General features: G+C 41.2%; 1 protein-coding gene across 1 annotated transcript; it reads left to right on the forward strand.

Moving 5' to 3' along the window:
- The first annotated feature begins 96 nt into the window (after nucleotides 1-96).
- Nucleotides 97-27041, forward strand: LOC106576051 (myoD family inhibitor domain-containing protein). The gene is made up of 5 exons (XM_014152885.3): nucleotides 97-468; nucleotides 747-909; nucleotides 2758-2868; nucleotides 19617-19922; nucleotides 24396-27041. Exons 2-5 carry the CDS (start codon nucleotides 816-818, stop codon nucleotides 24647-24649), a joined length of 765 nt encoding a protein of 254 aa, XP_014008360.1. The 5' UTR covers nucleotides 97-468; nucleotides 747-815; the 3' UTR covers nucleotides 24650-27041.

The following is a 27041-nucleotide window of genomic DNA, read 5'->3' on the forward strand; positions in this document are numbered from 1 at the left end:
TATCAATATAATGATAGGTGACAAGCAGATAATAATCTTCAGAGCAAATAAGCAGCAGTTATACCTTGAGGACACTTTGTTTAGGATACAGTCAAGTGGCAATAGTTTGTTTACACGTCAAAGTAGATTTTTCCAACATTTTCCCATGGTCCTTCAGACACTGCACACGAGCTCTCTACTGTAATTTCTGCAGCTGGCCGAGTGGTTTTCAGAATCCGGATATGATGAAAATGTTTTAGACCAAACTTTTATCAAGCGAACCAGCAGAACGTCGAGGACATTAGGAGTAATATTACAACTTTTCCCGCGCGATAATCGGAATAAAGCGAATCATTGGAAACGGATTGATAGCTTTTGAGATATTTGAATTGACAACTAGTGCAGAATTTTCAAACGAGAAGGCGTTTCACTATGGAGGAGGGATGGGAATAAGTCAAACTTGAGGCAGGGAGTTGTCATGTTTGTAAGGTACTTATCAACAAACTTATTATGCATGTGTTTACAGTGCAGGCCTATGTGATTTATTCGATAATAAATAACCATATGTATAAATGTAAACGACTTAGTTGTAGGTTTCCTTGCCGTTTCTAAAGTTTCTGTAAGGCAGTAAAAGGGGAAAATTCCACTAACTTTAACGACATATTGTGGGTTGACGTCACTCATACTCTGCTCTCTATGAGAGAGAACCAGCATTGTCGTTAACTTGAGTGGTAATTTGTTACTCAAATCTACATTCAAATTCCCAGGGTTAAGGGCTAAGGAGGAAAAGGAGGCTCATCTTTATCTGTCGTGTATCTCTCCAAGAGGACTGTCTCATGTCCACGGAGACTGTCTTACCTCCGGAAGGGCCTGCTGGGCCAGGGAAGAACCTTCAACAGGAGACAAGTCCTCTTCTCCCAAACTCTCACGGTATGACAATATACTGCTTATAAAGGCTGACAACATGACTCTTATGCAATTGTTGTTTACTTGTTCTGTGAAGGTGTTGTACTTGTGCTCTACATCTCTTTCACTTTCAATGAACACTGGTGTCAATTTACCATTGAGGGAATATTCCATCAATACTAACTTGGTCAAGATGGAAGATTAGTCATCATTGAAATCATGATCTTATTTTCCTTGCATGTCAAAATCCATCAGCTCACTCAGAACAATAATAACAACCAACATGAACCCATTCCCCTAAATTATATTCCTGTCGTTTTACCAGACATCAGTATCTATACACCAGCATTAGGCATGTTAATGTTTTCATTATTTCGCAATAAAGATTGAAGGAACGCCTTGGTGACTATTAGCAGGAACCACAGCCAATTAGAGTTTTTAATTAACTTTCTAGTTGCCCGTAAGATTATAACATGTAAAATAAGCTTGGCCCTGTTTTTTCTTTCTTCTTCTTTCAAACAGCCCGTGAACCGTTACCCATCCTATTTATACCAAGCATCATTACAGCACTGTCAAAAATAGCAAAGTAGGACAGAGTAAGCAATCACAGGGACGGGTGGCAAATGGATTTCCACTGGACCTTCAAAGCCTTTCTCAGTTAAGACTGGATTTCCCCTCTCTCAGGAGGCTGTAGATGTTCTGAGAATAGGCAAATGTATTTCTAACTGTAATCACTAAATACAGCGATGCATCACACACTGCTACTGTAAGTGTGCATCGATCTGAGAGGGAGGGAGTCACACCAAGACTAAAGACTGGTCATCTATCAGCCCATGCCTCTGGCTAAGATTGGGCCATATCTATCTAGAGCCACTGTGGCTCATTCATCTATCTGCCATTGCTTACTAAACAGAGCGGCAGCATTACAGGCCTGCGACAAATACATCATCCGGCTAAGGAAAATAACATTTGCCATGTTGTGCTGAGCCATTCGTCACCTTCTTTTCCAGAACCAAACAACATGAAAGGGCTATGGTTACAACCAAAACATAACCCCCCCCCAAAAAAAGCTAAAATAACAGGAATTGTCTGAAGCGAACGGAATTAGATTTTTCAACTGTGTCACAAAGACTCCCTGACAAAGGTCATGCAGCCGAAACGCGTGAGCATTTTTGAACTTTGTTTCCATTGAACATGCTATACAAATAAAGGCATTTTAATTGCATGAAGAGTGCCTTGGTCCTCACTTCTTTTTTATGTCATAAAGACATTGTAGATGTTTTTGATGGTTGTAGCCAATTAGCTAAACATAGCAGGAATGGAGATGGTATTTTTGCATTGATCTTTTAATGTACAGTATTTGATGAGGGATCACATAGTACTAATAACATCACTCAGCGAGATGGGTCTGACCTTTTTGCATAGTTATCGGAGCAGGTTTTTGTCTGCGTCCGTTTTTCAATATAGATGAAGGCTGTCTTTATGGTTGTAACAACTTTGGCAGGTAGTGCACACCCGAGAGTAGAGAAAATGAGATCCAGAAATCTGGCGTTGGCTTTTACCTGAACCGCCTTGCTCCCGACTCTGTTGTGTAACCTTTCGAACAAAGGACAATGTTTTCTCTGGCAAAAATAAGGCAACCCTGACTTGGCTTGTCCTTCTGTCCTTGATATTAGTATTACGTCCACCGAAGTTGACCTTCTCATCACCGTTTACATCTGTTTCTGAGTAGAAGTATATAATGCAACTTTATTTTGACCAGTTGAGTTGTTCAGTGGGAGTACATGCTAACAATCTCTCTGTCTCTCTCTCCCACCTTCTTTTTCTGCGAAACAGTTGTTCATTTTCTTATGTTCTGTGCTTTGAACCTAGATGCTTGTGAAACTACAAACCCATCCGGAACATCGTGTCCCAGTGGCACGTCCACTGAAGTACAAAGTCACGTGACGGGGGACAACACGACCTATTGTGACCCTGTTCGAAGTAAGTGTTACAATGAGGGGCACCTCGGGAAATCCTGCTGTTACGTGTTTGACCAGATCCTCATCTGTTACTTTACTGGGATCCACATAAAACACAATACCTAAAAATTGTATTATACGCATTGACAGAAGCACTCTAAACATGTATAGCCTTGTGCAGTAGCCAAGCCCAGCTATCATACCTGAGCAATGTTTTTGTCATGCACATGTTCTGTCAGGACCTTCAGACTTGTCATAAGCTGGCATCATCAATCAACACTTGTTGTCACTAGGCCCTGTGGCAGCCTAGAAACAGTGGGTTAACTGCCTTGTTCAGGGGCAGAACAACAGATTTGTACCTTGTCAGCTCGGGGATTCGAACTTGCAACCTTTACTAGTCCAACACTCTAACCACTAGGCTACGCTGTATGCCCGTTGACAGATGGTCCCTGTGAAAAGTTACCCTCCAAGTTTCAGAGAGAAATGGCAAGATAGTTTTGAAGTCTAATACAATGGTCTTGTGGGATTAAATAACAATCACATGGGAGGAAGTAACATGCGTGTTCTCTCATTCTGCTATAATGACCAATAGTTGGCATGGTTGCTCTTCTAACCCTTCAGCTTGCTGTAGTGTGAGTGAGGAAATCCTGTTGTGGTTTGGCTTTGACTGTCTAGGCCCACTTGTTTCAGCTTTCAGTGCACTTTAATCTTTTTAGAAGGCAATCATAGTGTTATACATGGCGTGTTTGCACTGTAGCCATGTTTAGGTTGAAGCAGATAACATGCTTAGTTGTCCTTTATTTGTGAGATAAGAAATCTCCCTTACTAGCACTGACTTTGCTGATAGCTACTTTGAGGAGAAATGTACTGTGATATGTGGTTGTCCCAGCAAGCTATCTTAAGATGAATGCACGAACTGTAAGTCGCTCTGGATAAGAGCGCCTGCTAAATCAGGGTTTCCCAAACTCTCTGGTGGGGCCCCCTAGGTGCACGTTTTGGTTTATGCCGTAGCACTACACATCTGATTCAAATTATCACAGCTTGATGGTGAGTTGGTTATTTGAATCAGCTGTGTAGTGCTAGGGGAAAACCAAAACGTGCCCCAAGGGGGGGGGGGGGGGGGGCAGGACTGAGTTTGGGTAACCGTGTGCTAAGTGACTCAAATGTAAATATGCAACACGCCTGACATATCCAGTTACTAATGAAAGAAGGTGCCATAGCAACAACAAAGGAATCTGTGGTTATTTTGCAGTCAAGGTGATACACACTTGGTTGTTTCTTAACCCTTTACACTCATACCAGTATACAAGTTGAAACTAATAAGCAGCTAAATTGGAACGTAGTGGCTGTACAGTAACACGCTATACATAACGTCAGAGTTCTGGCTCTGAGCTTCAGACAGACGTTCTGAGGTTGAGCACCGCACGCGACAAGAGTTAAAGACTGTTCTTTGCGTTATTAAAGTGCATTGAAATTACTTAGGAACTGTGCACACTTTGGAAAGGTGTGTGGCCACGTGGAAACACCAGTTAGTCATCAACCAAACTCCTGTCCTTTTTTTGGTCTTATGATGCACCTAGCTCACGTTTTCCAGGAATAGTCTTATCATGTTACTGAATGTCTCCGGAGTATTTTCAGATTTCGTTATCAACAGATGCGGCAAAATGTACAGTAAATGTGAAACGCAGATAAAACCACCAGTGTAATGGTTGGATTCAGTCTTGTCAGGTGAACTGTGTCCTCACCTTTTAGTGTAATAATTGTCCCGTTATCGCCAAACTGTTCCCTTTCAACTGCTACCATGGTTATGCATATGCTTTTCATATTTCTTCTGTAAAACATTTAAATTCCCACGAGTGTAAAGGGTTAAGCAATGTAAATGCGTCGTTGTGCCCTTTTGTTCAGCAGAAATAATAGGGGAAACAAATAAATTGATTGGGAAGTTCTCACCGTTTTGTTTTTGAATGGAAAGTGAATGTCAACCTATTTCCAACTCTGAGTCCCACTGAGTTAGAACAGAACAGGTTGTTTCTATTATCACAGTTCTTTCCAGAATGTTCTGCCAATTCACTGCCAACCAATCTCTTGTCTTGAGGTGTCACTATTAACCCACTCACAATGCCTCTTACTGCTCGACATTTAACCTGCCAAGTTTGCCAAAGCAATATTTTACACTTAAATCACACTGTCTTTTGCCAAGAGACTAAAGCAATCTCATTACCTGAAGATTGACTGTTGTTTGAAACAAACTTGATTATCCACATTCCAGGTCAGAATAGTACAGCAGTAGAATCAGAAAAAGCAGCAACTCAAACTCCTCTAAAACCTTCTTGTGTTTCCAACTCCATAGGGAGAGTGTGTTGTCAGGCAACACTAATAGCAACAACAACCTGATTGCTTCCATCCATGTAGCTGTAAGAGTATTGTTTACATTCTGAAGCAACAGCTCTTTGTTTCTAGGCTGTTAAACTTTTCCAGGGCGCCTTTTCGCTAATGACTTGCCGTTGGTTTGTTTACCGGCGCAGTCTTCGAAGAGGGATTTTTAAGCAAGAACTTGTCAAACTAAGGTCTCTACTGTAGCTAGCAGGTGTAAGTAGGTGTTCTGATGGTCATGGAATTTTGGATGATGGTAATTGGCCACCCAAATGACCGCGGTCACCGTAATAACGGAATGGCAAAAATGTGTTTTTAAAAAAACATTGAAGTACATTTTCTCCTCTCCGTTCCTGACAAAAATACGTTCCAATGCATGAGCCACGTATGTTAAGATAATTTTTATGGACTTTCTACATTACCATTACAATTATTGCATCACAATACCAGGCAGCATATATGTGTGTGTGTGTGTGTGTGTACATATTTTTTAAAGGGTTATGACTGTTATTTTATTTTCATGTAGTTCTTCATCCGTAACTTTCAGTTACAAGGTTATTGTGCCAGCCCTAAGTGTAGGCTATGTAGTGTACTGTATGGTGTACTGCATTACTTGCATGTGAAATGCATCACTTTCATCTAAAAAATAAAGAAGTCTGTGCCAACAGTTTTAATGTAGCAATTGTAGTCACCCCCCACAGACTGTGTTTGGGGAATAAGAAAGTGAGGGAGACGACAAATCTTCTTTTGAGCGAAAGGTACAGGAACATGTTTTAGTCACTTCAAATAATGATTAAAACCTAATCTGTGTATAGAGGGCCTGCTTGACTTTAATGAAGCCCTCGCTTACTGAAACAGGAAATCATCTTACTGACCACGTAGTGCCACTTTATTCCTTTTTCTTTCCTCCCACTGTCCGATTTCCAACTTGTTGGGTGCCCTAGGCTGCATGGGATCTGTCTGGGTCTGTTGTTTTTTATTAGCCTGAATCAAAACAGAAAATCTGGTGCTTGTTATTTGAACTTGTTGTCTATTTCTGTCTTAAAGGGTAACTTCAGCCCCAATTTCAGCCTTTGCCTAACCCCTCCCCCCAGAAATTATGCATTCAGGTGAGAAGTTGTGGGTGGGGGGATGCTCATAAATATTCATTTTGCTGGTGGGTAAACTTAGTTGTACCTGATCCCAACACTTTCTCACTAAAGCATACTTACCAGAAGTCCACTGGCACTCTGATAATGCAATTCTGTGCATTGCGAGTATATTAGGCTCTGGATAGTTGTCCCAGATTGGTAAGGCGCTGAGTTCTTTATCTATTGCCACCTGTGGTGTAAGTTCAAATCCCCCATGGGGCACAAATAAAATTGAAATGTGGACTCTAGATGTCGACCGATTTAATCGGAATGGCCGATTTCAAGTTTTCATAACAATCGGTAATCGGCATTTTTGGACACCGATCATGGCCGATTACATTGCACTCCACGAGGAGACTGCGTGGCAGGCTGACTACCTGCTATGCTAGTGCAGCAAGGAGCCAAGGTAAGGTGCTAGCTAGCATTAAACGTATCTTACAAAAAACAATCAATCTTAACATAATCACTAGTTAACTACACATGGTTGTTGATATTACTAGTTTATCTAGCTTGTCCTGCGTTGCATATAATCGATGCGGTGCCTGTTAATTTATCATTGAATCACAGGCTACTTGGCCAAACGGGTGATATAACAAGCGCATTCGTGAAAAAAGCACTGTCGTTGCACCAATGTGTACCAAACCATAAACATCATAATTCTTCAAATCAATACACAAGTATATATTTTTAAACCTGCGTATTTAGTTAATATTGCCTGCTAACATGAATTTCTTTTAACAAGGGAAATTGTGTCACTTATCTTGCGTTCTGTGCTACAGAGTCAGGGTATATGCAGCAGTTTGGGCCGCCTGGCTCGTTGCGAACTAATTTGCCAGAATTTTACGGAATTATGACATAACATTGAAGGTTGTGCAATGTAACAGCAATATTTAGACTTATGGATGCCACCCGTTAGATAAAATACGAACGGTTCTGTATTTCACTGAAAGAATAAACGTTTTGTTTTCGAAATGATAGTTTCCGGATTTGACCATATTAATGACCTAAGGCTCGTATTTCAGTGTGTTATTATATTATAATTAAGTCTATGATTTGATAGAGCAGTCTGACTGAGCGGTGGTAGGCAGCAGCAGGCTCGTAAGCATTCATTCAAACAGTACTTTACTGCGATTAACAGCAGCTCTTCACAATGCTTTTAAGCATTGAGCTGTTTATGACTTCAAGCCTATTACTCCCGAGATTAGACTGGCAATACAAAATTACGTATTAGAACATCCAATAGTCAAAGGTATATGAAATACAAATGGTATAGAGAGAAATTGTCCTATAATAACTACAACCTAAAACTTCTTACCTGGGAATATTGAAGACTCATGTTAAAAGGAACCACCAGCTTTCATATGTTCTCATGTTCTGAGCAAGGAACTTAAATGTTAGCTTTTTTACATGGCACATATTGCACTTTTACTATCTTCTCCAACACTTTTGTTTTTGCATTATTTAAACAAAATTGAACATATATATATCAGCCAAATTTAATCGGTATCGGATTTTTTTGGTCCTCCAATAATCGGTATCGGCGTTGAAAAGTCATTATCGGTCGACCTCTAGTGGACTCGCATTTATTGCGTTCTTGCTTTGGGAAGAAAAGTGCAATCATCACCTTCAAAATGAAAATCAGGGAATCAATTCAATCCAACCCGCATTGCAGTATTTATGCAGTAGCTCTTTTTGGGGGGGCTCACGAGTGGCGCAGTGGTCCAAGGCACTGCATCTCAGTGCTAATTTGTTCTTAACGACTTGCCTAGTTAAATAAAGGTTAAATAAAATAAAAAAATCAATTCCAATGGTCAAATGAACTCTAATTGGTTTTGGGCACTGTAAAAAAAACTACTACTACCAGGGAGACCCCCCTGTTACAGGTATGGTTTCACTTTTCAGAATTAAAAGTATATGGGCACAGGAAAAATATCTGCCCCTTGTGGGATTTGAACTCACAACCACTGAACTATGTATGAGCCAACTGTTTTAGCAGACTGTGCCAGTCATAGCGATTGGGAAAATAGTTGGCATGACCACCATTGTCATCTGTCTTTTGACAATGGATGTTGCAATGAATATAAACGTATAATCCTCATAGCCTACACTACCGTTCAAAAGTTTGGGGTCACTTAGAAATGTCCTTGTTTTGATTGAAAGCCAATTTAAAAAATATATTTTTTATTTTAAAATAACATCAAATTGATCAGAAATGGTGTAGACATTGCTAATGTTGTAAATGACTATTGTAGCTGGTAACGGTTAATAAAGAAAAATAAAAAAATTGAATATTTACATAGGAGTACCGTGGCCCATTATCAGCAAGCATCACTCCTGTGTTCCAATGGCACGTTGTGTTAGCTAATCCAAGTTTATCATTTTAAAAGGCTAATTGATCATTAGAAAACCCTTTTGCAATTATGTTAGCACAGCTGAAAACTGTTGTTCTGATTAAAGAAGCAATAAAACTGGCCTTCTTTTGACTAGTTGAGTATCTGGAGCATCAGCATTTTTGGGTTCGATTTGATTAAAAATCAACTGTTTCTAGCTACAGTAGTCATTTACAACATTAACCTTGTCTACACTCTATTTCTGATCCATTTGATGTTATTTTAATGGACAAAAAAGTTGCGTTTCTTTCAAAAACAAGGACATTTCTAAGTGACCCCAAACTTTATAAAAGCACATAGGCATGTTTCTTTGAAACTGTAAGCAAAAATGTTGAATTTGATCATATGTGGAAATATGCCTTACTGCCTTTTGAATTTCGTGTAACGTCAGTAGTCAAGGAAGCATTTAGCTAAATATATTGGCACACTCCACATACCAAGACCATTGCCAAATAAGGCACGCTGTCATCTGCTTTTATAGTAAGCCTTGAGGTGGTACCACCCAGCACATCTAGAAGGGAGTGGATTTCATACTGAATCTCTCCCTTTTATAGTAAGCATTGAGGTGGTACCACCCAGCACATCTAGAAGGAGGTGGATTTCATACTGAATCTCTTCCTTTTATAGTAAGCCTTGAGGTGGTACCACCCAGCACATCTAGAAGGGAGTGGATTTCATACTGAACCTCTCCCTTGAGATGACATAGAGGAACCTTCTCAAGCGAGAGTAGAGTTGATCCGCTTGGGGTAAAAAGAGCTAGATTTACTACTAAAAGACAAATGTATCACTTTTGCAACAAACTGTTAAAATGAAGACCAGAATTGAAGTGTTTCACTACAACTTAGCCTAAAACAACTGGTTTCAGATTTTTTTTTAAAGTTACTCTTCAACAGTTAAACTTGCGTTATTTAGCTCAAGTTATTTCTGACCTTAATTATGCAAAGCGTGAAGGGCATGTATGTTCAGATCACTGTCTTTTGTTAGAGCCCTTCACCTATAAGGCCCCAGTATGTGGCAGCTAGCAGGGTCTTGTGTGGCTCGGCCCCTAGGGGAATATACTCAGGTAATATCTCCTCTAGACTGGGCTTTGGCTCTGCAGGCCCGGGCCTTAAATAAATTGCCAGGACCTAACGCCAGTTTTAGGTGTTTAATCGCCACATTATTCACTGTGATTGTCAAATAGTTGAAGTGCTCTCGCCGTGGATAAAGAAGAACCCTGGCTGCTGAACTGATTATAATTTTTATTTTTTTTATCTTGAGGGAAATTCTGAAGTGAAGTCGTGAGGTCAAATAACATGGCTGTCGCCTTGAAAAGAAATACATTAGTGTGGCCTTTGTGTGAATCCCTGATTGTGCTTTTACTCTGGAAGCTTCAAGGTTATTACCCGGGTGCAGAAATTACCTTTAGGTAGTTCATATTTGACACTTCCAATGGTAGATGTATGTTGATGAATTGTTGCAGAAGAGCTTGCTTATTGATGCCTCAATATAGCATCTATGAAATGAATGCAGAATAGTGAGATATCCAGGAATCGTCATTGTTTTTAATAGAGTTGTGTAAAGATGAGTTAGACGCACATGCTAAATGTAGCACCCTAGTAAACAGGGTAAGATCCTGTGAACTTCAGAAACATTCCTATATTCAAAAAATGTGTCATTAATTTTTTTGTGCTATTCTTTCTTCCAAAAAGAACAGCATGGTTGTTGTTATCCAAGAGCTAAATCTTTATTGTAATCCAGCAGACCCCTGTCTCTACTGAAAAAATGTCTAAAGCATGAGCGCATTAAAAACAGAGGCGTCATTTTCAAGTGATTACTTACCAGTGGGTCATGGAATCAAAACAGTATAAATAGGGTGAAATGGTAGCACAGAGGTTGATTAAAATGGCCATTGTAATTATTTCCTCATTGTCTTGCTGTAGATGGATTTCATATGGAACATTTTAAGCATTGAAATGAGTATTTCCAGAAGTGTTGAAGCATTTTCATTGTGGATGTTTTAAACAAAAAAAGAGATTGAAAATAATGATTAGATACAGTGCCTTCGGAAGGTATTCAGACCCCTTGACTTCCACATTTTGATAGGTTACAGCTTTGTTCTAAAATTGATTCGTTTTCCCCCCTCATCAATCTACATACAATACCCCATAATGACAGCAAAAACAAGTTTTTAGAAATTGTTGCTAATTTATTAAAAATACAAAAAATATCATATTTACATAAGTATTCAGACCCTTTACTCAGGACTTTGTTGACGCACTTTGGCAGCGATTACAGCCTTGAGTCTTCTTGGGTATGACGCTACAAGCTTGGCACACCTGTATTTGGGGAGTTTCTCCCATTCTTCTCTGCAGATCCTCTCAAGCTCTGTCAGGTTGGATGGGGAGCGTTGCTGCACAGCTATTTTCTGTTCTCTCCAGAGATGTTCGATCGGGTTCAAGTCCGGGCTCTGACTGGGCCACTCAAGGACATTCAGAAACTCCTGTGTTGTCTTGGCTGTGTGGTTAGGGTTGTTGTCCTGTTGGAAGGTGAACATCTTGAGGTCCTGAGCGCTCAGGAGCAGGTTTTCATCAAGGATCTCTCTGTACTTTGCTCCGTTCATCTTTGCCTTGATCCTGACTAGTCTCCCAGTTTTTACCGCTGACAAAACATCCACCCAGCATGACGCTGCCACCACCATGCTTCACCATAGGGATGGTGCCAGGTTTCCTCCAGATGTGACGCTTGGCATTCAGGCCAAAGAGTTCAATCTTGGTTTCATCAGACCAGAGAATCTTGTTTCTCATGGCCTGAGAGTCTTTAGGTGCCTTTTGGCAAACTCCAAGCTGCTGTCATGTGTCTATTACTGAGGAGAGGCTTCCATTTGGTCACTCTACCATAAAGGCCTGATTGGTAGAGTGCTGCAGATATGGCTGTTCTTCTGGAAGGTTCTCCAATCGCCACAGAGGAACTGTAGAGCTCTGTCAGTGACCATCGGGTTCTTAGTCACCTCCCTGGCCAAGGCCCTTCTCCCCTGATTACTCAGTTTGGCCAGGCTGCCAGCTCTAGGAAGAGTCTTGGTGATGCCAAACTTCTTCCATTTAAGAATGATGGAGGCCACTGTGTTATTGGGGACCTTCAATGCTGCAGAAATGTTTTGGTACCGTTCCCCAGATCTGTGCCTCGACACAATCCTGTCTCGGAGCTCTACGGACAATTCCTTCGACCTCATGGCTTGGTTTTTGCTCTGACGTGCATTGTCAACTGTAGGACCTTATATCGACAGGTGTGTGCCTTTCCAAATCATGTCCAATCAATTGAATTCACCACAGGTAGACTCCAAACAAGTTGTAGACACATTTAAATGTAAACAGGATGCACCTGAGCTCAATTTCGAGTTTCATAGCAAAGGGTCTGAATACTTATGTAAATAAGGTGTTTCAGTTTTTTATTTGTAATACATTTTCAAAAATTCCTACTAACTTGTTTTCACTATGTCATTATGGGGTATTGTGTGTAGATTGCTGAGGATTTTTATTTAATCCATTATAGAATAAGGCTGTAATGTAACAAAATGTGGGAAAAGTCAAAGGGGTCCGAATACTTTCTGAATGCACTGTATGTACACCTCCATCTATGTTCTGAAATCTTATACACAAGTATTTCTAATGTGTGGATATCTTCTCACCGCCATAATGCAAACAAACAAGGTTACTGGCTATGGAGAACGAAAGAAACAGACTATGGAGAACAAAATATTGTTTTGCAGTGTTGGAGGGAGGATTTGAATACTCAAACACATTCAAATTATTGTCAGTTTTGTAATAATAGTAAAACACACAGGCCTAGATCTCATTCCCTAGTTTACCTGTCTTCTTGGAGTAGTCGGAGCAGGTGTGCACAGAGCTCCGCTATATCAACTCTACTGCAAAGGCTCTGCTGCATTCCCTCAACAGCAATGCCCTAGTGCAGCTCCACTCTGTTGGTTCCCAAACCAACTTCACAGCACAGAGGTAGTGCCTTGGAGAAAAGAGAAGGAAGGCTCGCTCGCTCGCACACACACACACACACACACACACACACACACACACACACACACACACACACACACACACACACACACACACAGGGTCCCACTTCAAATGAGAGCGGTGCAGGGGGGATTACTTTGCTTCTAACAGGGTTTTGGCTCCAACATTAAGGTTAAAACCCTTTTCTATTACAGAGATCTCTAGTGATGTTGCCCCCACGGTGTTTGCAGGTTCACCACCTCTCTGGTAGGTCATTCTGCCAGGGCTCTGATCACTGGACTGTGACTGGGGACCCGGCTGGGCTGGCTCCATTCAGACACAGTGCAGACGGCGCTCCCTGGATAGAGCTGAAATCAATACGTCCGTCTCCGTTAAAAACCCACTCAGAGTCAGACTAGCACCTCTGTACCCTAGTCTGATCACACAGCTTAAGGCCCTGATTGGCACCTCTGAAGACAAAGACCATTGACCCATAGCTGTCCCATTAGCTGTGGTTAATGCTCAGATTGATACTGAGCAAATAAAGGAACCATGTCTATAGATATTTTTTATAGACTGACTGCCCCATACAGACCCTATACTAGTTGGCCTTTATGGACAGCTCAGTTTTGCCTTGTTTCTTTTGTCATTTGTTGTTTTTGCTGTGTGTTGATTTGGAATGCATCTGTCCTCCTCTCAGGTGCTGTTAGTACAGTAATGCCCTCCCTCCAGATGCATTGTGCCCCGTTTGAATTTCAAACAAGTCTGTTTCCTGTGGAATTTGTAGCTAACATCAGCATACAGATTTAGACATTTGTGGAATCTGTGAGTCATCAATGTAACTGAAACTGAAAATAATCTCCTCATCCCCCCCCCCCCCCCTTCACTCTATTTCGCTGTTGCTTAATTTTGGTTTTGAGTCGTCAGAGAGAGGGTGGAGCACTCTGCGAGTATGGAGTCTGGCAGCTCCCCTAGGCCTGCTCTGAGTCACGTCATAATTGATCTTTCTAGAAAATGTGGTAGATGCCTGTGTAAAGTATAAATCTGTGCTATATGTGAATTTTCACAAACTTGTGAAGATATGTTTACATTTGATTTTTACTACGTTCCTCTCTTGCTCTCAGATGGAAACAGATTGGGGAAAAATGTTGATTTTATAAAGCTTAAGACAGAATCACAGCACAGGTTTCTTTTTTTATCTTAGATGAAAAGGAGGGAGAAAAGTGTAATTCAACAGTGCTCAGATTTTAAGGCTGTGGTGGATGTCCTTGATCTGTTCTGTTATGCTACATTAGCACCACTCAAATTAGCAGCACACCAAATTCCACACAACACAAGAGGGGGAAAGAGAACAACGCCTGTGAGCTTTTGGCGTTTGCACCATGTGAATGATTTTCCTCTCTATGTGATTCATTTAAGAGAAAACGGCATCTCATTGGGTGTTTTTAATGATTTAGATAGCAGTCAGACATATTAATCTCACCAAATGTTCCATTTTGAAATCGAAGGATAATTGATGATAGCCTCCACCTCCCCCAAGAGTGCCTGAAAGGTTCAGGTCGTCGAATCAAGCTCTTGTCTTTCAAGTTGCCTTCTCCACTGTAAAATGTAATTAAGCAGAACAAGGTCCGAAGGGGTTATTTTTTTCCCCTCAATCAGCGGCGAAATGACCAAATTTGAAATGAGTAAATCCCAGACGCCCTGCTTTCCTTGTCATTGTTATCAAGAGGGTGAGAGAGAGGCAGTCTAAAAGAGGGAAGGAAAGAGACTGCAAACAAGGGAAAGAGAGGACGGCTCAGAATATTAAAACACTCGTGTCAGATCACTGCAGCAGGTTACATTTGAAGACCTACATTTGAATGATAATTTGTCACAGAGAATTAAGTGTGCCAAGGTGAAAACCAGCTGAGTAGTAGTAACTTTCCTCATTCAAAACAGCAAGAAAATAAGACATTACTGTAGATATGGATGTTTCTCCAGGAATTAGATGCTATATTATAAAATACCATCAGAATAGAGGGTAGGAGGGCTAATGGAGTTAAAACACTTCTGTCGCATAACATGTCACATCCTGCTGATAGGATACTCTATCAGAGAAGGTCATTTAGTTCCCTCAACGGGCACAGATGGCCCGTCGTCACTAGGCTAAGATGAATAGAGCTGTGTGTGATCAGTTGGACGGTTACTTTTTTAGTATAGGAGTGATCTTTACCACGACAACCACCACGGAGTCATCCTGAGATTGTCACGTTTTATTCTGTTGAAGCATGATACATGTTCCTGTTACGCTGCATGTGTTGAATGTCTTCCTGCTTTTAGGTGAATGCTAGTCTGTCTCCATTAATTAGTTAGACTAGGCTAGTTGGACTAGCTTATCCAGGCTATTCTGAGCTACAGCACACTAACACTCAACATTTTCACGCTAGATTTTCTATTTAATCAATTTGAATGCAATTAAAATGCAATTTTTACGCCTGATACATGTACAATGATCACAGCCTGGGTTGTGTTGAGTAGTAGTTGAAAGGACAATTCATGATGATTCTGACATTGCATGTCTCTTCCAACAACCTGTCCTCTGACACAATAAAGTCCTTGTCACAGAGTTGGAAGGTCAAACTGTAAATGAGCTTTGATATGCCGAAGGAACATTTTAAATCAGAGCCTTTGTAATAACATTCATGGTGCTATTTTTTCCCCCCCTTCTCTACATATAATTCCCCTGGTTTTGCGTCTATAACTATGGGAATGGGAGAAGTATCATTTCTAATGAGAAAATATATCCCTTTGGATTGAGCAGCCCAGCTAGCCAGACATTACAGGGGTGTTTGTTAGGAGGGGAAACGCCACCCCGGGCTGTTTAGGGGATGATGAGACCGCTGCTAGGTCATTGGCACATTCCCAAATTAGCATTTCGATCAACCAGGTATAAGGTCGGAACATGTATAGGAAACATGTTTATAATATGTACATATGTAATGAGTACAAAGATAAACAAATAAGTTACTTGAAGAATTACCATTTGAAGTGTCTTTCAGTGTTTTTGAAAGAGATGCTCCAGTTGGATTAGTTTACATCTTGTTTGTCATATATATATTTTTTTTTTCTTCCTGTGAGTATTCCACAGTGCATTTGACAAGCATGCTGTATCTGGCTAGCTATTAGGAGATGGGGCTGGATGGATCTGTTTAGCCTGCTGACATGTGACATTTGAATAACTAACTGTATGTTCCTTATGATAGGCATCCTAATAGGTCTCTGCAAACAGAACTCTCTCTCTCTCTCTCTCTCTCTCCCGTTTAATATTAAAAAGGATTGAGCCATAGAAGCACAGCGTTCTAGTTTTTAATCCAGCTCATGCCTTACCTATGACTTACAGTGTAGTAATGTGCAAATTAGAATTTCCAAGCTGCCCTGTTTTGACCTCTTAGTTATATTATTGTTTATACAGCACATTTGAGTCGATGTTCATATTCCTGTGTCTTCCTGGTGGGTCAGTGTGATATACTCGTGTCTTTTGGGTGCAATTTTTAATTCTTCCTATAGGACCTATTTTCTGGCACACACAAAAAAAGTAGGTGTTTATACACAGTTTTACATACAGAGCGATCCCGCACACAGACCGTAGCGCGCTCTAGGCGCACCGGCGCTGCTGTCCCCATGGCGTGGGGTACTACTTGCTGAAGACTTGGTGACAAATGGCAATTATATTTGTGTGTTCTTCATGAATCCATCAAACACTGGCCTTTTAAAAAAATGCTCCCGAGATATTTGAGCCTGTCAGATATAAGGGACCAAATTGGGATGCTGCTTAGACAGTCAAGAACCACTCACCCCCAGTTCCCTCTGATATGTTTGACAGCCTGTGTAGAGGAATACTCCATGTATTATTCAGCTACAGATGTACACTCTCAACAGTTGTTGTGTTAGAAATAGGGTGGTTAGAAGTCCAATTTGAAGTGTGTTTTTTCTTCCTCTCCTAAACATGTTTTTTTAATGCCATCTGTCAGGTTGTGTACGTCCACCAGCTCCGAACAAGTTTTTGTGGTAAACCACTCAACTGTTCAATTTTAATCGCTTATGATTATTTAAACTTCTGGGAGGATGTATTTTTTATTTTTATGATGGATATGTTTCCTTGTCTGGATAGGAACATTGACTTTGCATTGCATTTATATTACATAGGCATTTATATTGTATACCTGATCTATAGAGTATACAGTTGTTATCCAAGTTGATGTTTTACTGTTATTGTCTATTGCTGCTAGTTCTATTTCTCTATTATTACCAGAAGGAGTTCTACAGTATATTCTACGTTCTACTAGCTAGCTTGGTTCAGTGTGGTTACATGGTTCATCATGCCATCATCTTTGGCAGGATCATCATTAAGGTGATCAATGATACTGAATATTACCCTGTTCCTGTTAATTCATCTTCGTCTCCCATTGCCTTCTCTGGATAAAAATAAAAATGTCTGCCAGAGACACTGGGAACCTGTCCCTAGAAATGTGTCTTCCTAGGCTCGCACTTGAACCACTTTCTAGGCTTTCTAGTGTGTCGGAAACCCAAACCGCTGCTTTTTTATCTGCTGGTTTCCTAATAACTATTTAGACTTCGTAAATTGAAAGCTTGACTTTCTCCAAAGGGAAAGGTAATTATGCTGGCTGAGGCAGAGAATAGACTGTGCGTTGGTCGTTTGTGGATGCCTCCATGACCCCTGTATGAGAAAAGAGACTGCTTTATTACACAAGCTGCTATGGATAATTTATTTCATAGGCAAGTGTCATCTTTTAGGCCAGAGTGTGCCGTCACATAGTCCTGCCTACATACTGTGTTTGTACCTACCCAGTAGGCTATGTCAGTAAAGGGTATTGAGCTTATTATATATCATTTTTTACATTTACCCCTTTTTCTCCCCAATTTCGTGTTATCCAATTGGTAATTTGTCTTGTCTCATTGCTGCAACTCGCCTACGGACTCCGGAGAGGCGAAGGTCGAGAGCCATACGCCGCACTGCTTCTTGACACACTGCTCGCTGAACCCAGAAGCCAGCCGCACCAATATGTCGGCGGAAATGCCGTCAAACTGACAACCGAAGTCAGCTTGCAGGCGCCCGGCCCACCACAAGGAGTTGCCAGAGCACGATGAGACAAGGAAATCCCGGCCGGCCGAACCCTCCCCTAAGGCGGACAACGATGGGCCAATTGTGCGCCACCTCATGGGTCTCCCGGTCACGGCCTGCTGTGACACAGCCTAGGATCGAACCCGAGGCTCTAGTGACGTGATGCAGTGCCTTAGACCGCTGCGCCACTCGGGAGGCAAGCTTAAGATAACTTTTGCACTAGTTTATATTATGGTGTGTTTGTTACCGATTCTGAATTCCACTGTTACAAAATGTGCCTTAGTACAGAATAGATTGTTGATGTTCACTATAGAAGAACAAAGTTGATGTTACATGTGGATATGGTGAAAGAAAACAACAAGCAATTGTTGAATCTCCTTTTTAGCCACCGTAGTTTACTAACAATGTCACGTAAAAAGCTGTAAAATTCATCAACCTGGGTTTAAATCAGAGCATAATGAATTCTCCTTTGTGCTAACCAGTTGTCTAATTCAAATTGCATTGAAACCTGATCCCAAAAGTCTATTTGTTTATAGAGGCAGCATGCGGACCACTGTACGAGGAGACAAAGCAGTGTCTGTTTTTAATTGCATTGTTTTGCATCCACATTCTCGTCAGAGAGGTCTCCCTGGGTGCTGAGAGTGTTGTAAAAAAAAAAAAGGTTGGCTAGATCTCGATTTTCCTTTCTCTTGTTATCACTTTGCTCTAGTTGGTGAGCAGACAGGTATCGAAAGAATGGCCATTTTCAGATCGCTGTTTGGTGCATCCACTTTGACTTGGATAAGTTCAGGTACAGTAGTAGCACTCTGCAAATCAACACTACATCGTGTGGCTGTCGCCAACAAAGTTCCCCTGTGAGTGTTGTATTGCCGTATGGGCCGCCGCTTGTACAGCACTCGCACCCTAAAATGCAGAGTTTGTGAAAAAGAAAGGGAGAGAAACTCTAAAGAGCTGAATAATTCAACGGAGATCAATAAGTCACCGTGCTGCTACTTGTCTCTCCTTTGTGATGCAGATGGAAGGTAATGCAGGAGCTAGCTCCCTGTAGAGCTGAAGGTGCAGGAGTCTCTTCCACTGGAAATGTCAACGCTCCCTTTATTTTATCAGATGCCCGACATTCATTTGTTCGGGGGTTGACTCTTCATGGCTGGCTGCTACCTGTCACACGTGGAGCGACTGTAAGAGTGTGAAGAGCCAGAGCTTTGAGAATGGGGAAGGGAAATCACTACTCTACTGTAGCAGAGGCAGGAATGCATGATCAGTCTCTCTCTCTCTCTCTCTCTCTCTCTCTCTCTCTCTCTCTCTCTCTCTCTCTCTCACACCTGGGTGCTTCTCCAAGAAAACGCTTGTTCACTCACTGTACAGGGATACTGTACTGTGTGATCATTTGGCTGTGGTGAAGGTTGCATCCTCTTCTGTGCTCTTTTATTTGTTAAGGCTCCATGATGGCAATACAAAAAAAGTGCAGTTGTTGAAGGTTTAGCCTCGGGATTCCCGTATCTGTTCTGATGGTATGAAAAGATCAAAATGAGAAATCTTGAGGGTTACAAAAAAGTAACCTTAAGTGACTTATTTGGTACTTGTCATGAGCACCCAACATAACAAAGACATGCAGTACCTTGAACCTTCTAAACATCCTTCTCTATAAAACCTGAGTAGAGAATAAATGCCATGTTTTCAGTCAAACATGCTGAAAGCACAGTAAGTGCTCTGTAACTGAAAAGAGAGGAGTGTGACATTTAAAAAAAAGAACTTTTCCCATCCAGCTCAACCTCAACCGCTGCCCCAGCCAACCGCCTCTGCGCAGGGAGAGCCCGACGAGGGAGGAGAAGATGCTGCTTCTGCCAGGAGTCAAAATGACCACCAATCCTCCACCGGCCTGAGTAACGGCAATGGAATCCGCCGGCAATGTTCCTGTGGGGCGGAGCAGCACAGGAAGCAGCACCCATCGCCCGGCATCTCCCAGAAGATGCAGAGCCAGCTTCGTTCCAGCCTGTCGGTCAACAGCGACAGCAGCAGACGGAGTAAGGGAAGCTCCACCGGATCCAACAAGCCTGGGACGTTACCAGAGGGTGAGTTATAAGTACTGGGCGCCGACTGTACACACACATATACTGTCTTATATAGAACACACACTCTCACCAGTAGGTAAGTACTGTGCTCCAACTTAAGGTCATTCGAGTCACTCACACACTAATAATCACACAATGAACACGCATATCCTTCATCTGCTTGGCTTGACTTTCCCCTAGCACTTCATCAACACCTTTAGTGCAGGTCTTCCACCATTAACATGCCATTTGTGGAGGGGACAGAATAGACAGTCAAAAATGGACAGATTATGTCGGTTGTCTTATTTTAATGATGAAAGTACACTTTCATTTGGCCAAGGCCTACTTCCAATGGCTTAATTTTCCTCAACAACAACCGAAAGGATGGATTTTAGAATTCAGGGGGAACCATCATTTTCTCTGGTGTTGTGCGGAGGTGTGTGTAATGAAGGTGATTGGTGTTCTGAATGACTAATGGTCAGTAAGGTGTGACCCGCTAATGAGGCTGAGCCGCCCAGGTTGCCTGCGAAGTGTCATCCTTCCTTTCAAACCTCCCTCCCTCTGCATGGGCCCATGTCTGTCCTCCAGTCTCCAGCCCCACTGTGGCTCCTCATTAACAGTGGCTCTGTCTGTCTGGGAGTCACACACACACACATCCTCTTTTTTATCTCGTAACAGCTGTCTGCTATCCATTATCTAACCTGCCTGCTGCTCCCTGCTTATCATCGCCTCGTCTCTGACTCCGCTCGCTTTGTCTTTTACTTTGTCTTATAGAGGAAGAGGGAGTAAAAATAAGATGGGATGATAGGAAGTGTGAAATGTGTGACACAGTGAGTTCCAAAAGTATTGGCACAGTGACACATTTTTTTTATGTTAGCTCTGTACTCCAGCACTTTGGATTTGAAATTATACAATGACTGAGGTTGAAGTGCAGACTACCAGCTTTCCTTTTGGGGTATTTTCGTCCATATCGGGTGAACGGTTGAGAAATTACAGCACGTCTTGTACGTAGTCCCCCCCATTTTAGTGGACCAAAAGTATTGGGACAAAATTCACTTGTGTGTTAAAGTAGTCAAAAGTGTATTATTTGGTCCTATATTCATAGCTCACAATGATTACATCAAGCTTGTGACTCCTCCACACTTGTTGGATGCATTTGCTGTTTGTTTTGGTTGTGTTTTCAGATTATTTTGTGCCCAATAGAAATGAATGGTAAATAATGTATTGCCATTTTGGAGTCACTTTTATTGTAAATGAGAGAAGAATATGTTTCTAAACACATCTTCATTAATGTGAATGCTACCATGATTATGGGTAGTCCTGAATGATACCCTCAAATTAAAGCTAACAGTCTGCACTGCAACCTCATAGTCATTGTATCATTTCAAATCCAAAGTGCTGGAGTGCAGAGCCAAAACAAAAGACTTTTGGAGCTCGCTCTGTGTTTTTATATGGATTGGGGAATTTGAGATTGTCATCACCAAGGTTAAGCTATTTGAAATATGCAGCAGATTAATGGTAGGGCTAAGACTAACAAGTTATAGAGTTCCCTATAAATATAAGATATGATACAAGTTAAATATTCACCAATGATGTATTCCACCGGTGTCATGTTTTTCTTCCACGTCTTAATTGGCAAAGAGAAATAGCAGCAACAGTTCAATAAGTCTGTCTCATTACAGCTTTTGTGTTGCTTATTTTTCGACTTGTGTTTTTCTTAGTCAATATGTTCACACTCAAGTATTTATCTCCCGGTGGAAAACAGCAAGCTGTTGTGTTTTAATGTTTACATGGATTACCATAATCTGTTTGCCTGTGAAATGAGCTACTAAACAGCTCTTCTGGAAGAGAACCTAGCTCGGGGGATTCTTGGCACATGTTCTCTAGCACTGAAATAAAGCTGTGATAAGTTCTGTATACGCTACTGACTGAAGAGTTGTTTACCGCTCGTCTTTTAGTCAGGCTGGGGGTCGGTTGGGGCCTTTCTGTGGTTTTTATTTGTTGTATAATCAATTATGATTTGAGCTCCTTAAGTCCCATTCAATACTTTTTAAGACCTTTGTGGTGACTGATTTGGAATGCTGTCTTTTGCTTTCTTTGCTCTGTCGTCACACCTTGGTTCGTGTGTATATTCCCCGTATCCACAAGTTTGACCCTTATTCATGTGTTATGGACTTGCACTCTAAAGGCTACTGCATGGGGTGGGCCTCTCCTCTCAATCGCTCTCTCTCACCCTCCCTCTCTCCCTCCCTGTGCTTGGCAGGCAGCTAGGCAGTGTCCTGGCCCTCCACCCAACAGTCTCTCTTCATTTGAATGTTTTCGTTTGGCTCGATGGTGTGCACCCATTCCAGCTTGTTTTATGTCATGCTGCTCCTCTTTTTGATGTGAGCCTTTGGAGTTTTTTTTTTCTCCAGATGTCTCAAACAATTTCCTCTGATGCGCTCGCCTCTGTTTTTGGCCCTCCAGAATCTGGGCATCTTCGCCGCGTCCTGACATTAAACATGAACGATCTCTCACTGAGGCGGTGTCAGTTTGCGCCGTATTTTTCTTTTGTGGTAGGAGAGATGTCTGGCGTTCTTGTGTACATGACCCAGCCAACTTCTGTAACGCTTTCACTAATCGCTGCCGTTGAATTATACATCCAAGTGAATAGCTAACTGCTTGATGCTATGTACAGTATTTAGTATCACCAAATGTAAATGTAAAATGTATCAGAACAGTGTACGCTTTCAGTTCTAGAATACGGTGCACAATATGTATAGGTACAGTATCATGAATTCATGTTTTTTTTCAATAACTTAATGTCATTGTTTCAAATGCTGACAAATTAAGCGTTTCTTCGAAAGTGTCTCCGTTGTAGTTTTGCCTATGATTTATCTGCGTTCAAACATCTTTGGGAACACAATTGTATCGTTTCATGTTGGCATTCTATCTGGTTTGTATCCGATACAGCACTACTGGTCAAGCTTTTTGGCCTGCCTGTGTGAGGAAGGGGAAAAAACTACTTTGATTGCTCAAACATGAGCATTCAGCATTCCTCAGCCCGTCCCATCCTCTCCTCTTTTCCTTCTCCTTCGTTCTCTTCCTCAAACCAAGTCAGAAAGGAGCCCTGTCTTTCTGACAGGCTGAGATAGTCTGATGAAAGTTCTGAAAAGGCACTCTGTTTGTACTGGCATTTTTCTGCATCCATATCCATATCTTGCAGCTCAAAAGCTCTGCTGGGCTTTGACTACAGTGTGGGTAGAGGTGCATGTTCTTGCCGGACGCGGTGGTAGGGACAGCCTTCTCAGCTCCTTGCATGGTACAGAAAACAGCACGGCAGAGGAGATCTGTGACGTAGTACACAGGACTTAGTACAAATATGTTTATTCATTTCAACTAACATTGTTTAAAATGCTTGCATGTGCTTTGATTATTTTAATTCTACATGTTCTTTACTTATTGTTTTGTCTAAATCTGTTGTCCGTCCGTGTATTTTTGTAGTTTTTACTGTGTACCACCTGATTTTCATGTAACGGACGTTAGTGCATGACATCACTTACATTCTGAACAAAAAACGGAATAATAAATTCCATACAATAAAACGACAGCTGTCTCATTGGTGAAGCTGAGAGGAGGGTTCTCCATCCTTTTATTGGAAGACAACAGTGATTTGGCGTTGTGCTCCCCAGCCACGTAAAAGGTCGAAGAAGAGGTTGAATGTTAATCAGTGATGATGAAAACGGCAGCATTGGCACAACAATTTGCCAAGGAGAAGAATTCGGACTTTGCTAATCAGCTTTACGTAATCATGTCTGCATTTGCATGATAATGCCCCAATTATTTAGAAAGCTGCTAATCAAAACTCAGAAGTGGAATTCAGTCCCTTTTGGAATTTTCCCTGATTCCATTTGGCTCTCCTTCCTCCTCCCTGCTTAGTCTGCACCATCTACTCAGTTAATACTCTCTCTTATGCACCTGAATGCCCACACACTCACACACACACACACACATATATATATATATATATGTTCATGCACACACACACACACAGGTTCACGCCCACACAATACACACACCCAGTCATGGACACAGTTTCATCCATAGAGACAATATTCTACTATTGACTATACTACTGTTGTTCCATTTCATTCTGTGGTTTTGTCTGTTTTGCACATTATGTTGTCAGTTAATAGTGATAGTCTGTTATCTTGCCCTATTTACTGTTAGGACATTATCATACTGTACGTGTCTGAGTAATTGGCCAGTCTGATTTGTGACTGTATAACTGCCTGAGCCCTGCTCAAGGCTTCTGATTACAAAGGACCAGGGATTAGCTTGCTCTGTTCCAGGCAGGGGTTTTAATCAGATTTTTCCCACTTTTTAATAGGCTTTAGTTCTTGTTTTCTGCTTGTTTTCTTTGTATTTGATCATGCTTCGTGTGGTTTTCTGTGTTTTTTCATCCATCCTTCATCCTCCACCCGTCTCTGTGGACATGGTGTGTGTTGGACCCAGACTGCTGTGTCCACTGCATCCTGGCCTGTCTGTTCTGTGAATTCCTGACCCTGTGCAACATGGTGGTGGCCCAGGCTAGCTGTGGCACCTGCACCTCGGAGGTCTGCTGCTGCTGCTGCTGCGCTGAGGACATGGGAGACGACTGCAATTGCCCCTGCGACGACATGGACTGTGGCATCATGGATGCCTGCTGCGAGTCCTCCGACTGCCTGGAGATCTGCATGGAGTGCTGCGGCATCTGCTTCCCCACATAGGAAGGACCATGATGGGGATGGGATTGGGAATGATGGCCGTAGTGCTACTGTTACCTGTACTTTACACTCCAGCAAAGGGAGGGAGAGATGGAAAGTGTGTGTGGGTTAATGGTGGGTGCGGTGTGTGTTAGCATATGTGCGTGTGTACAAGTGCGTGCCTTCGCTATAAGCCCACACAGAGAGATCTATTAATCTACACTGGGCCTCTCTGCCAACATGGCCAAGCAGGGGCCAAAAATAGTTTAGAAATGCTTTTGTTACGTACCACAAGTATAAAAATGTTATTTTAATTGACCAAAGTGTGTTTTCTGTTGACAAATATGTTAATCAGCTCTTTAAAAAGAATTACTTTAGATGCCTTATTGGATTGAAAGATCATCTCTATCATTTCAGGAATCCTATCCGACTGACATCTTTGCCTTAAGTGTTTCTTCACTACCAAACTGTCAATTCCTGACGCAAAATCAAAGGAATACATATATTTTACCTTGATATTTAGCAGCCTTTTAGTGTGTTTAGTCAGTACTGTATGACACTGTAATAACGTTGATGTTTCTGGGATGTGTTTTTCCTACTCCTATTAATACACCTTCATGACACATATTCATGAACAATCTGCGTCAACCGATCAGAACAGCCGTAGTTCTAGTCCATATCTACTGTAGTTTGCAAAACGATACATACTGAAAAGCTTCATGTAAAGAAAGTTTGAAGATCAGCACTAAATCAGGTAGATTAGTGTATACCTTTTCTGTTAACAATGTATTTAATCACTTTTTGTTCTGTATGTAAATAATGTACGTGCTTTGTAGGACACATTTTAGTTGTCTTTCGGATTCAAGTGTGCTTGAGTTACTTACAAAACTGCACAAATTTAACTCCATTATGTATAACCAATGCTAATCTCGGAAACCTAGAACTAAAATCTATTGCTTGTTAGTTGTCCCATCCCAGTGTCGTTTGACAGATGTTACGATACCATTTATGCTACGTAGTCTAATAGCAAAATATCTAACTGTGTCAACAAATCTCTTTGAGAAGAATTGATGGATCACAGGCAGGGTTAACTACAGGGTTAACATGGAGTTAAAGGACATCTGGGTTGTCAGGCTTTGGAGTATGCTGCCATTGCTGTTATTAGATCAGAGGAGATTTTGATTTAGGCCTACTGTCAGCAGTTCACTCCAGATATGAGTGGTATTATTCTTGTCAGATTGTTCCTGATTGTTGGCCTGATATAACTAATGATTTAATGAACATTTGAGTTATACTGTAGCGTGTGCCCTTACGCAATGTTAAAGCCATATTGTTGGAAATAATGGTTTTAGTCTATCCTGAAGACTCTCACCATGGTTTTCACCTGTCAGTCTTTCAAGCCGTGAATATACTGGATATACATTGGAAATACTGGCGTCCTGGAATATACAAGGGATAAGAAATTTGTCCGACTGGTGAATTGCACATTTTCTTATTGTAGGAAACAATGTTTTTATATTGTTGACGATCAATTATTTGCTCAGTCTTACACTCACTTTGATTACATACTGTACGGTACGACTGTTACTTCTGTGACGTTATTTAGCATGTATTTGGGATACTGCCTCCAGTATTACTTGTTCAACTGCACTCTTTAGGAACTGAAAGTGATAAGGAATTATAACATGGCTGACCCTGTTTGCCATAAGCGGCTTTTGGATTACAAGTGAATGACTCGCAACACAATAAGGAAATATTCTTGACTGTCAGATTCGGAGGAGAAGAGAATCCTAAACTAATGCACAACTTTTTTTCAGCAGATTTTTTTTCTCTTCTTAATTCTGTGTATCAAGTTGAGTTTGTGGTGAATCATTTTCTCGGTCTCGAAGAAAAGATTTGCTTTGATCTTGTTTTAGTGATACTTAACACGGGGACTCATTAGTGTGTTGCTATTCTAAATGGTAATGTTCCTTCTCTTCACACCATCAAAGATAATGTGCTGTCAAATCTTAGGCTTGCTTCTCTAATGGTGGATTGTTATTATGTTTAAAGGAGTTGGAAGGACACCTCCGCAGCAGATAGCGTTCCGTCGCACTCTGTATGAAACTAAGCCGCAGACCTCTTAACATTCGTATGATGAACTAACAGTCTTTCTCTGGATATGCAGGCCTATTAACAGGAACAACACTATAGATAATGTGAAGACATAGTATTTACATGTATTTATCTTTTTCTAAAACTAGTATGTTTTTATATTCTGTCCATGAGTTGATGTGTATGTGATATACTGTACCGTCTTCACCGTTTCTATCTTCTAGAAGACCTCTTTTCACTGCATTTAGCATACAACACACTTTGTAGGTTGTTATACATTAATTCAGAATCATGTCTGAAATAATAAAACATTTAAAAATAA

The sequence above is a fragment of the Salmo salar genome, chromosome 17 (assembly GCF_965601325.2).
Source record: "Salmo salar chromosome 17, fSalSal1, whole genome shotgun sequence".
Taxonomy (NCBI): domain Eukaryota; kingdom Metazoa; phylum Chordata; class Actinopteri; order Salmoniformes; family Salmonidae; genus Salmo; species Salmo salar.

Bases quoted from the DNA above. Each gene is read 5' to 3' on its own strand.
- LOC106576051 (XM_014152885.3), top strand. From the start codon at position 816: ATGTCCACGGAGACTGTCTTACCTCCGGAAGGGCCTGCTGGGCCAGGG. The intron at 910-2,757 runs GTATGACAATAT...CTTTGAACCTAG, and splicing joins TCTTCTCCCAAACTCTCACG to ATGCTTGTGAAACTACAAAC. The intron at 2,869-19,616 runs GTAAGTGTTACA...TTTCCCATCCAG, and splicing joins CTATTGTGACCCTGTTCGAA to CTCAACCTCAACCGCTGCCC.